Below are 12,123 nucleotides of genomic sequence, written 5' to 3'. Positions count from 1 at the left end.
GAGAGACTAAGTGACTCTCAGGACACCGGGGTGAGGGTTCTGCAGCACCTAGGGCATTTTCCAAGTCACTTAACTCCAGATGTCCCTCTCTCTAATACAGCGCCCTCCAAAAGAAATGGGAGAGCTACAGGTGTCATTTAAAAATTGCCAGGAACCACATAAACAGGCAAAATTAATTTTAACGTGTTATTTAGCCTAAGATTTCTAATTGTCATTTCAACACATAACCCATTGAAAAATTATGGAGGTAGTTAACTTTCGTTGGAGTACGAGTCCTTTGAAATCTTTACCATTTACAGCCAGCCTCAGTTCAAGCCAGCCAGGTTCAAGGTCACACTGGGCACGTGTGAGTTTTGGCTGCCGTGCGGGTCAGCATGGCTGTACATCGTACAAAAGCATTTGCAGCCCAGGGCAGGGCATCCCTCAGTCACTGTAGAGAGGGCACGAGCTCCGGCGAGTTTCTGAACGCTGTGTTTTGTTTTCAGACGTAACCGTTGGCGCCTTCATGTCGGACAGCGTGGTTCTTCTCAGGTGAGACCCTGCTTGCTTCGGGGAGCCCCTCCTTCACGGGCGGGGGACGGCGTTTGGTGGGACGCGCTCTACATGCTAGCTGGTTGCTCACCATTAGTCAGCTCTGTCCCTCTGCCCAGTCCTTGCAGGTGGGGGGGCTTTTTAATATTTTATTCTCATTCTTGGTGCCCGTCCTCAGGCCCAGCGTTTGCGGCGGGTGCGTCTAGAAGGCTCCCAGGTGCGAGAGCATCCTTGGGGCTTCCGGGCAGGGTTTGGGCTGGTCTGCGCCCTCAGAGGTGTGGCCTTTGGCCATGAATAGCCCTTTCCGTGAGTGTGCCGCCCAAACGTTCTTTTCTCTGGGTGCCCCGACACTAGAGGACCCAGGAAGCTCTCCCTCCCTACACCCGCACCCTCGCCTCCCGTCGCCCCCGCATTGGGTTTACCCGGCGTCCTGCGGGCGTGGCGCCTCCCGCCCCCTGGGCAGCCCTCCATGCCCTGGTGGCTGCAGGGTGCACGGATGGGCGCTCGGGCCCAGGGCTCGCTGCAGCTCGCGACAGAGGCCCGTGGGCGCGCCGTCAGCACCCGCCAACCATCGCCACGTCCGCCCGTCCGGGCGAGCGGGGGCAGGGTCACGCTCTGCAGTGGGAGCCTCCTCTTGGGTTTCGGTAATGACCTGATGGCGGGACTTCCTGGAACAGATGGCAGGGTCTTAGCGCTGGAAGGGGGCCCAGAGGCCGTCTAGTTCTAGGATCACGTGGCCGCTTCTCAAAGGAGGTGCCCCCGTGTGTGGGGCCTTAATGACTACCGAGGAAATGAATGAACCCCACGTCACTCTAAATGCTAAATCGTTCAAGAGGCAGAAGAGCCTTGAGGTCAAGTGTGCGACCCTGGGTAGCCGTGGCTTACCCCGACGGGCCGTTGCCTGTGGATTATGGCAAGCCCTAGCCTCTGAGATTCATGATTCTCCTCCGTGAAACAAGATAATAATAGCACTCAGTGGGTGCTTAACACAACTAAACAGCCCAGTATACGTAAAATGCTTGCAACAGTGCCTGGTGTACGTGCTCAATAAATGTTAGCAATTCTTACGGAAACTGGGTTAAATTTGCCTCCCTGAGATTCTGCTCTTTGCTTCTGTGTCTTCTACCTAGCAGTCCTCCAGGAGTTGAAGGCAGCAGGTGTGTCCCCCAGGAGGTGCCTTCACTCAGATAAAGCCTCCCTGGCGCCTTGGTGCCCGTGTGCCTGGATTTTACTGTCTTTATCATCGCCGGCCCCCTTCCCCCAGGGTGATGGTTTCTCTCTTAAGTGAACACAGCTTTCTTGGTTCTGGCTGATTGGGATTGGACTTGGGAGGCAGGTGGCCCTGCCCGGTGCCGTGGCAGTGTTTTTATGCTCTGCCCGTCCTGGGCGCCTTACGCTGGTTTGCCAGGCTTTGCCTTGAATGAAACAGGCTCCTCGGGCTCACACAGTTGAAAACAGCCCCCCTCGATGCTGGGAGCGTCAGGCTTAAGGCCCGGCACGTCCACTGCTTACTCACAGTTCTTCCGTCTGATAAACTCCGGGCTGCGAGTACTAGCTTTTGTTGTTCTCTCCTTCGTGGTGGGGAACAGCCTTCTCCAGGAGTTTGCTCATGCGTTGGTGTAAAAAGGAGGCGGTGGAAACAGTGATTGTGGCCCGAGCAGTTGAGCTCCCGCCTCCCACACAGAAGGTCCTGGGTTCAGTTTCTGGTGCTTCCTGAAAAAAACAAAAAAAACAAACAACAAGCAAAACAAAAGATAAAACCAGTGGTTGAGCGCCAGGTTCCCACATACAAGGTCCTGGGTTCAATCCCTGGCCCCCCGGGATGAACAAAGCAGTGAATGGGAGACCCCAGATCCAAGCCTGAGTGGAGGCTTGGAGCTGATGAAGTGGGAATTAACAGGGACAGATGTCAAGTCCTTGAGGGAGAGTGTCTCGGGAGAGGAGGGTCTGGGAGAGGCCAGGGTGGGCAGCAGAAAGCCAGGGGGAGCAGACAGGGCAGGCGGCCACCAGGAGGTGGGCGTGGCCGCGCGGGAGGGGCTCCTGGGGGTGGCGGGACCCCGCGGTCCAGACCCCCGCGTGTCGTTCGCACCTGTTGAGGTGCAGCCGTGTGTCCGATCCTGGGACTGCCGCGAACAAGACAGACCTCGCCCCTGATTTTATATTCCAGCCAGGGAGCGGTTAACAAGCACAGACTGTTACAACTACGTTTAGTAAGCGCCTCCTGTATGCCAGGCGCTGTTTAAGCACTTCCCATGCGTTAGCTTTTTGGTTGTTCTTTCCTCTTTATAATGGGTGTGATTTATTTGCAATAAAACGCACCAATTTAAGTATGCAATTGGATGACTTTTAGCCAGTATGTAGTGGCCACGCCCCTCCAGGTGACCCCAGGGAGCTCCTCTTCCCTCCCCCCACAGTCGGCCACGGTTCCAATTTCTAACACAACAGATCAGTTTGCCTGTTCTAGAGTTCCGCATAAACGGAATTATACAGTACATATTCATTCATTTATGACTGTTTTTTTTTTTACTCAATTTGGTTTTGAGATTCGATAATTTAAAACATTATTGCTGGGCAGTGGCCCATTGCCTGAATATACAATGGTTTGTTCCCTCGTCCTCTGGCTGATGGACTGTGTACTAGCCATTAGCCTTCTGTTAATGACCTGATGGCATTATGACTTTATGACACAGGCAGTAATATCTCCACTCTGTGGATGAGGAGGCCAAGTCACAGAGAAGTTGCTTTTTTAAAAGATTTATTTTAAAAAATTTGTTATCTCCCTCTCTCAGATGATTCTCTCGTTTGTCTGCTCATTGTTTGTTCGCCTTCTCCAGGAGGCTCCGGGAACTGAACCCGGGACCTCCCACATAGGAGGGGAGTGCCCCGTGGCCTGAGCCACATCTGCTCCTCATGAGCTGTGACATCTGCTCGTTGAGGCGTCTGCTCGTTTAGGCATCTGCTCGTTGCGGCGGGTGCAGGCCTCTAGCTCATTGTGGCAGGGTGCAGCATTCGCTCATCTTCTTCAGGAGGCACTGGGACCTGAATCTGGGACCTCCCGTGTGGTAGGCAGGTGCCCAACTGGTCGAGCCACACCCGCTTCCCAGAAGTGTCATAAATTTTAAAAAGAAGATAGTTCCCATTTGTGATCTCTACCCTGAGGACAAGGAAGCAGTTATGGGGTCCAGGGCGCCGGTGCCGAGTTGAGCAGGCAGGACGAGCAGGGTGAGGCCGGAGCTCGACACTGCAGGTGGCAGTGAGTCAGGGGTACTTGCCACAGCAGCGCTGGGGAAGCGATGGGGCCGGAATTCCGATGGCTGTGGGCGGGTGAGCGTGGAAGAGGCAAAGAAGCAGTGGGCCCCCACTCCCTTTCCGGGTGCTTGGCTGCGCGGGAGCCGGTAGGATTGGCAGGTGGCTCGGGGAGGGCGTTTTAAGTATGGGAACCTCTGGACGGGCGACCAGGCTGAGAAGGAGGGAGGGGGAGAGGTTGAAGAGACACGTGAGGCTGGAGGGGTGAGCGGTGAGGAGGGGCCTGTCTGCTGAGCTCAAGGGGTTTGCGTGGGTCCTGGGAATGGGAGGGAGCTGGGATGTGTATGTGTGTGCACGTGCCACACTCCCTGCTCGTTGTTCTTAAGGATCCTCAAGGGCAGGCGTGCTTTGGGCTGCAGCTAAGAGGAAACCTTCCTGAGAGTGGCTTTCGACCATGTAGACATTATTAGCTGTCTGTGGACAGGTGGCCCCAGGGCTGCTGAGTGGCTTTACTCTGTCGCCAAGGGCGCGGTCCCTTTGCATCCATCCGCCTTTCTCTGTCCTGCAAGCCCCGCTGACCTGGCACAGGGCCAAGGCAGCTTGAGCAACGGCAGGTCAGGGGACATCTGGCTGGTTTTACTATTTACCTGGAAGTGCAGTGTCAGGGTTCGACCTGTCAGAGACTCACCAGAAAAAAAGTATTCCAGCCACCAGTTGCTTTGGAAAAAAAGGCCCCGAAGCATCTGAGGTGCTGTCCTTGGGTGCCCTTTGCCTTCGGCTCCGAGGCTGGCCCGCGTGCAGGCGGGACCGTGGAGCCAGGTCCTGCCCAGCAGGTGCGTGGGCCGGCGTCCGCGCTGCCCGCGGGAAGTCGGGGCTCTGGATTAGCTCGGGAGGGCGGATCCTCTGCTTGGCGGATAAGTTCCTGGTGCTGTGCCACTGACGGTGACAGGAAGTGATCAGAGGGGCGTATGAAAGATTTCTGGGCTCCTCCTGATCCAAGAACAATACTTGGCATTGAAACGAACAGGCTTGAGGGAGCTGATGTGACACGTCTGGGAGGGACGTGGCAGGGTCCCCGTCTGCCTTGGAAAGGGCCCCGCTTCCCCAGCCTCCCCTGAGGCCGCTTCATTGGCACCGCTCGCCTGTTTCCTGCTCAGCTCACCTTCTTCTGCAGAGCTCTCCCATGAGAGGGGACCCGGGCGTCTCCCCGATGAGGCAGTGGATGTGCCCTCTCCTGTGGGCGGGCAGAGCTGGTACCTCGGTCCCTTTGTGAAGCTGGGGCTGCCCCACGGTTTTCAGTCCTCCAGGCTGAAGGAAGGTCCCTTTAATAAGGGGCTTTGAGCACCTACTGTCTCGGGAACCTCAGAGTGAAGAGCCGGGACTGCAGCTCCTGAGGGGGCTGCAGGCTGGCAGGGCAGATTTGGACATGTTACTGTTCACTTGGGGAAATGAGGAAAGCGGGGGGAAGACAGTCGGGGGACCGCAGCCGTGGGGGGCCATCCAGCTGCCGGGGGTTCTCGGGAAGCTTCCTGGGGGAGGAACACAGAGGCTGCCAGCTGAGTCGATGGTGGTTTACCGGGTGCCTGTTGGCATCCGCACAATCCCACTTGCTAAGTGGTTTCCGAGCATCTTCTAAGGATGAGCCCCGATGAAAATCGAAAGGCAAGCCATTGGATTCCTTTTAGGCATGGCCGTTGTCGTCCTCCTGCTAGCCCTGGGCTGGATGTGCCCTGGGCTCCTGTGTTCCCGTGCCTTTTCATACCTGTGCAGACTCAGAACTCCCAGCCGTGCTGGGGTCCCCTAAGCCCGGCCGTGCCACCCGTCTCCTTGCTTCCTTTCCTTCTCCTCGAGGACCTCCTTGGCGCCTTCCTCTCTTGGGGCTGGCGTCTGTCACCGTTCCCCTCTGTCCTGCGCCCTGGGTCATCCCTGTGGGAGCAGTGTGCACAAGTTTTCAGGTCGCCAAGGCCCTTAATCTTGGGAGGTCACCCCAGGGACACCAAGGCTCCTTAGCGGTCAGAGGGTCTCTTTGTGGGGCACGAGGAGAAGGTTGAGCCGCAGCTTGGATGGCGCCTCCCTGGGCAGATGCTGGCAGCGAGAGCGGAGCGGCGGGGCTCACGCCCAGCTGTGGATGGACTGCCCCAGGGGCGCCCCTCTTCCTTTTGTGCGTTCATCCAGCTCTGGGGGGGTCCCTGTCCCTGAGAAGGGGCTGGGTGTCTTGGGTTTTTAAAATTTCATTGGTCCCGAGGCCGGGTGGGTTGAGTACTTCAGCTCTCAAGTGCTCTTCTGTCACCAGCTGGGCTCCGCCAAGCAAGTTCTTCCAGAAAAATGGTTAATGAATTGATGGGGGTGAATGAGGCAGGGGAGTTTGACCCACGGGGCGGCGTGGAATTGTGCAGTTTATGCCTGTAACGGCAGTCACTGCCTTGCGGCCTCTCGGCCTCGGCATCTGTTTCTCCCACACGGCAGCTGGTGTAGGACTTCCTCTAAAGATCTCCAGATCTTCCTAATAAAATGGAGCTAGGAACTGAATTGGTGAAATTTTAAATACCCACCACCTGGTGGTCATTAGGTGGCTTCACCAGACGTGTTTTTTTTTTCAATCAACTGACTTGCCTTTTTAATGGTGCAGTTACCCATTAATTGATCAGGAAATAAGCCACGTCTCAAACCCGCCTAAACATTTTCCAAGCACGTCGGTCCTTCTGTCTCGGGCTGTTTGGCGCTTTAGTGGAGTGCTGGGAGGGAAACCGAGGACGGACCGTCGGCGGCGTCCTCGCTTGGCTCTGTGAGCTGCGCTCAGGACTAAGTCACCTCCCTCCCTTGACCTGCAGGGCAAGACCCGTCATCACCGTGGACGTGTCCCTCTTCCTCCCGGGTTCCATCAACATCACGGCGCCGCAGTGCCACGACGGCCAGCAGCCGGTGACCTGCCTGAACGTCACTGCCTGCTTTCGCTTCCGCGGCAAGCACGTGCCGGGAGAAATCGGTAATGGGCCCCCGTCGGCCGCGGGCCGCCCGCCCTGGCTGGAGTGCCGCATCGCAGGGTGCTGCGCGCTTGGGGGATGGTGGGCAGCTGGGGGGTTTTTTTGAGGTACCGGGGCCGGGGATCGAACCCGGGACCTCGAGTGTGGGAAGCTGGTGCTCAACCACCGAGCCATGTGGGCTCTGCTGTGGGATGTTCCTGGCCCAGCGGCCCAGCTGGTTCTGCAGCCAGTAGGTCCACAGGCTCACGTCCCTCTCAGCCGAGGATCTTCCCCTTCTTGGCTTCGTAGTGTGTTCTCAAGTGAACACAATTTCCACCTCTGGGACAAATAATGTGCCTTCCCCAGGGGTACGAGGCCCGGGCTGAAGCCTCCGGGGGCCACAGGTGGGACGGGAGCCCGGCTCTTGTGGGGTGCTCTGTGCAGTCAGTAAAGAGAAGGGGCTTTGGGGGCTTCCTGGAGCTGGTGGCGTCAGCCGCATGCAAGGCGGCTTGTGCCCCTTAGTGTGGAATTGGACATCAAGAATGGTGCTGCCAGAAGAGCACACAGCGAATGGACACAGAGAGCAGACAGTGGAGGGAGGGGGGGAAGGGTGGCGCGGCGAGAAATGAAAAAAGAGAGAAAGAATGGGCGTTGCAGTCAGGCGGATGGCAGAGGAGGGTCGGCTTGCTGGGAAGCTCCGGAGACCGGGCAGGTCTCAGAACCTGCTGGGCTCAGAGTGCCCCAAAGGAAAGGAATCGGTGCAGATGAATAGTTGCTTTGTTTTCACTTGAAAAACTGGTTTCATCATAGAAAATAGAATTTATCGGGGGAAAAAAACCCACCAAAAAGCGTCTGGGCACTTTGACTTTCTCAGGCTTTTCTATTTTGTATTTTTATTTATTTTTTATTTATTTCTCTCCCCTCCCCCCTCCCCCCCATTGTCTGTTCTCTGTGCCTATTTGCTGCGTCGTCGTCTTTGTCTGCTTCTGTTGATGTCAGCGGCGTGGGAATCTGTGTTTCTTTTTGTTGTGTCATCTTTCTCTCTGTGTGTGCAGCGCCATTCCTGGGCAGGCTGCACTTTCTTTTGCGCTGGGCAGCTCTCCTTACGGGTGCACTCCTTGCATGTGGGGCTCCCCTACGCGGGGGACACCCCTGCGTGGCGCGGCACTCCTTGCGCGCATCAGCACTGCGCATGGGCCAGCTCCACACAGGTCAAGGAGGCCCGGGGTTTGAACCGTGGACCTCCCATGTGGTAGACGGATGCCCTAACCACTGGGCCACATCCGCTGCCCTCTCAGGCTTTTTTAACGTCACGAGTGACTCCCTTCACACTCAAGTGTGGTCCCTGAGCAGCCTCAGGACCACCTGAGAGATGATTAGAAATGCAGATTCTTCTTGTGTGATCTATGTATCTTTAAAAAAAAAAAAAGATGATAAAAGAAGCCAGAAAAGAAATGAAAAATAAATCTGTTGCCTATGAAAACAATGCAGATTCTCAGGCCTCCCCCAGGGAAGCTGAATCAGCATCTGCATTTTATCCTCCTGAGATCGGTGTGCACATCTCAGTTTGAGAAGCACTTCCCTGGTGCACCTATGTGTGTGTGCACATATCCAGTTTATTCCTCAGGTGCCTTGAATTTTCTACCTCATCTAACAATGTGTTCATCTTTCCAGGCTGTTTCCTTGGCGTTTTATCTTGATCTACAAATGGACTGAATAGTCTCAATGATTAAACCTTATGCTTATTCATCTATATTCTTTTTCTTTTAAAGAGAGCCTAGAACTTTAAAAAATTGGATAGAAATGTGCCATGATCTTGAGAACGGGTTAGAGAAGGAGGGTAAACAAAATTTTTGCGTACAGCCCAGTGGGAAAAAGAAACTTTCCCAAGATCATACAGCTATTGGTAAAACTGGGAGTTGAATTTGCTCTCCAATAACTGTTTCTCATCACCTCCCTAATTACTTGACACCCTAATCTCTAGGGAAACAAGCTTTCTGATGTCTTGGGACTCGTGCGTCCTCCAAAGAATCAGATGGGGTGTCCCTCATCTAATACCAACGTGTGATGTGATTGGACTCTATTATAAACATTTCAAAAGAAGGCCTGAGTTCAAGATTAATTGTGGTTGCACATGGAAAGAAGCAGAACTCTTCTGGATCTCTACGTAAAAACGAGCAATTACTAGTTCATGTATGTGTTCACTCAACAGCTATTTATGGCACGTCTACACGTGCCGGGCAGTAGAAATGCAATCCTGGCCCTCAGGGAGCTTGTAGTTGGAGTTACAAAGAATTTCTACTAGGGTGATCTTGTAGGCAACCTTCCACCTCTAACTACTTTTAAACGCTGTTGTGATGAAAGTGAGGGTAGATTGGCCTAGCGGGCACGAAGATGCAACCTTGAGCCAGGATCATTTCAGAGCCTAAGACAAGAGGCAGAGCCAACCCTTGGCTTGACGGCGCGAGGGCTGGGTGAGGAGATGTGTCCCTTGTGCCTGCTGCAGACCAGCTGCCCTTTCTCTGCCTTGTCTTGACCGCTGGACAGAATGATAATGAACTCCAAGGGTCAGCCATGGCCCCGGGAGTGTTAGAGTATGCTGGGTGACATGCAGGACTGGACCGCTTAGATAACGTGGAGCCACCTGCCTAATGCCATCGTAAACCAAAAGGTGCACAGTGCTGGTGGCAGGGCGCCCTCCCGTTCCAGTTGCTTCCTCAGCTCCTATCTGCCACCCAGGCGTATGGGTGAAATCAAGCACTCCTCTATACCGTCAGGGGCTGTTTTCCAACACATCTTTAATCACCCAACTTTGAAGAGGATGGTAACTGGAGAATTTTGGTATCATCAAGGTAATGTAGAAGATTATCCATCCTGAGCATTTTTTCTCTCTCTTCCATCGGCGTCCGGGGACATGAGCTATACCTCAATCTTCTCGGGAAAGGATGAAATTCAGAAATCTGCCACAAATGGATGGAATGAATGGAATGGAGAGTTTGAGGAGGGAAAATGGGCAGCTGTCTTGAAAATGTGATGGGAATTCAGGTGGAGGTGCCCGGTGGCTTGTCAGGTAGCTGGTGGGTCCAGCCGTGGATGGGGGACGTCCAGAGCTCGGCTTGCACAGGTAAAGATCAAGCCCCCAATCTCCAGGTGGAGGCAGAGCGTGGGAACGCCTCAGGGAGCCCACACGTAATTCCGTCTCTTCCAGGCCCACCAGCGGGTGCTGGCCAGGTCAGCGTCATCTGCCAGGCCTTTGGGTCAGGGACCGATGGCTGGTTCTTGGGCTCTAGCCTGGCTTCCTCCCATAGCTGGCAGCTGCCGAGGAACCCTGCGGTTGGTGGTTTTGTCCACGGGATGCTCGGAGAGTGCCTGCCAAGTCCGGGCAGCCGTCCTGGGCACCTCTGAATGTCTGCACGCCCAGGGCCGAGTTTGTGATCTGAATGGATGCATCTGGATGGTGCAGCCAGAGGCAGCCACGCACACAGGTCCCTGGGGGTGCTTGGTCCTCTGCGAGCTGTGAGGACTGGTGGAGAGCCGGGACCTCCTGCTCCGTGACGTGCTTTGCAAGGATGGTTTGGGGAGCCATATGCCATCTGACGTCACAGGCTTGTCCCTTTGGTTTATTTCTCTCTTCCTTGGGACTTGGGTGGGGGGGTTGGGGGAGCACATTCAGAGAGAAGGGCCTCCAATCACCTCTTCATTTCCTGCTGTCGTGATGGGAAACCACAGCCTCTGGATCATGGGAGTGCTCGGGCAGTGGATTAGCAAAGCAATCAGGCTGCTGTGGCTTCTGGCAATACCCTGGGAAATACTGAGATCCTTGGTAGGAAATGTCCCCGCTTTGGCACTTGTGATAGGCAGGGCCCAGTTGGGCCAACAGAAACCACACCAATTATTTTAACAGAGAGAATTTAATCATGGGAATTGGTTCTGCAGGTCTTGGAGGATTGTACAGGCAGAATGGGGCGCAGGTATCACAGAGACAGTGACTGCAGGAAGCAGCTACCACCTCTGGGTCTGTGTCAGCGGATTTCAAAGTCTGGTTCCCCAGACCAGACCAGCCTGTGATCTTATTAGACAGGCACATTATCGGGCCCGCCCCAGACCTACTTAATCAGAAACTGCAGGAGTGCGGTGCTATCATCTGAGCTTTGCTCCCGGTGATTCTGTTGCAGGCTTAGTCTGAGGACCACTGGTCAGCGGGAGCAAAGGGAAAAGGTAATCCTTGGGGCAGTCTACCTCACTGGGGTTACCAGAACCTAAAAGCTTGGAGGAGGGACCCTGCTGAGCGGCTGGTGCTGCTGACACCTCCGAGGGGTGCAGTGAGGCTGGCTCTGGGGCTGTGAGGGCAAAAAACCCGGAAACTAGAAGGAACCGCTGAGGGAACCCACTGCCACGAGCGGTTGTGGCTGGGGAGAGCAGGTCCTTCTCCCTCCTCCAGGCCTGAGGCCTCCCTCAAGCTCTCCAAGTGGGCAGACCTCCCAGGGAGCCTGCTGGCCGAGCGGAGTGTGGTTTGCAGAGTCCCAGCCCCTGCATCGCCACGCAGAAGGGTGGTTTTGGAGCCGAGTAACCCTGGAGTTCCTGATGCTTCCGTCTGCTCATTCGATCAGCAGATGGGGAGTAAGTGCTTGCAAAGGCCAGATGCTGTGCCCAGCTCTGGGCAGGGCGGTGAACAGCACAGGCAGAGCCGTCGGCCTCAGGGAGCTGGCAGAGGGACAGCTTGTTCTAGAAACAGGCGCTGGGCCTCTCTGTGCGCTAGGCCCTGCACCAAGGGCTGGAGTGCAGGCCCCGACTTCCAGTCCTGACTGCGCGCTTCCCCGGAGCAGGCATATGACATAGTGCATGCATGAGTTTAAAACAAGGTTATAATATTATCAGCCACTTCATGCTTGACCTGGGGTGCAGCCGTGGCTCCTTGGGGCCTCCTGACCCCCGGTCGAGCCCACCGGGGGGCCTCCCCCTCTCCCAGGGGCCCCTGCCCCACCTGCTTGCCCACCGGCCTCAGTCTCTGGAGGCTGAGAATGGAGTCTCCGGCTTTCTCACCGAAGTGCTCACCGAGAACCAGGAAGAGGTGACTCCTTCACGGTTGTGTTTTGTGCCCCCTGACCCCTACCCACGTGTCCCCAGCTTTCAGCCTGGCCAGGCTGTGAGGGAGCTGGGGTCCCTGCTGTGCCTCCGCACAAGCAGTGGAGCCCATGGATATCTCTTAGCCGGGAGCGGGAGTGGGAGCGGAACTGGGCGGCTGGTCCAGAGGCCTTCCCTGTGGCTCTAGGGGCGCGTTGCTTCTCCGGAGAGCGTTGTCAGGTTTCCAGTCTCTCAAGAAGGGTGGTGGGGGCGGGGGGTGTGTGGCGGACTTGGCCCAGTGGTTAGGGCATCCGTCTAC

The 12,123-nt window shown here is 55.7% G+C and overlaps 1 protein-coding gene across 2 annotated transcripts in view; it reads left to right on the top strand.

Moving 5' to 3' along the window:
- ITGA9 (integrin subunit alpha 9) overlaps positions 1-12,123 on the top strand; it is a 391,370-nt gene that overhangs the window by 82,559 nt on the left and 296,688 nt on the right. For both annotated transcript variants that reach the window (XM_058290624.1, XM_004471164.3), the window contains exons 13-14: positions 486-531; positions 6,609-6,763. In XM_058290624.1, coding sequence (XP_058146607.1) covers positions 486-531; positions 6,609-6,763 — 201 coding nt within the window. The remainder of the gene's footprint in view (positions 1-485; positions 532-6,608; positions 6,764-12,123) is intronic.

The sequence above is a fragment of the Dasypus novemcinctus genome, chromosome 31 (assembly GCF_030445035.2).
Source record: "Dasypus novemcinctus isolate mDasNov1 chromosome 31, mDasNov1.1.hap2, whole genome shotgun sequence".
In the NCBI taxonomy this organism is placed as follows: domain Eukaryota; kingdom Metazoa; phylum Chordata; class Mammalia; order Cingulata; family Dasypodidae; genus Dasypus; species Dasypus novemcinctus.
This window is presented reverse-complemented; position numbering and strand designations above follow the sequence as displayed.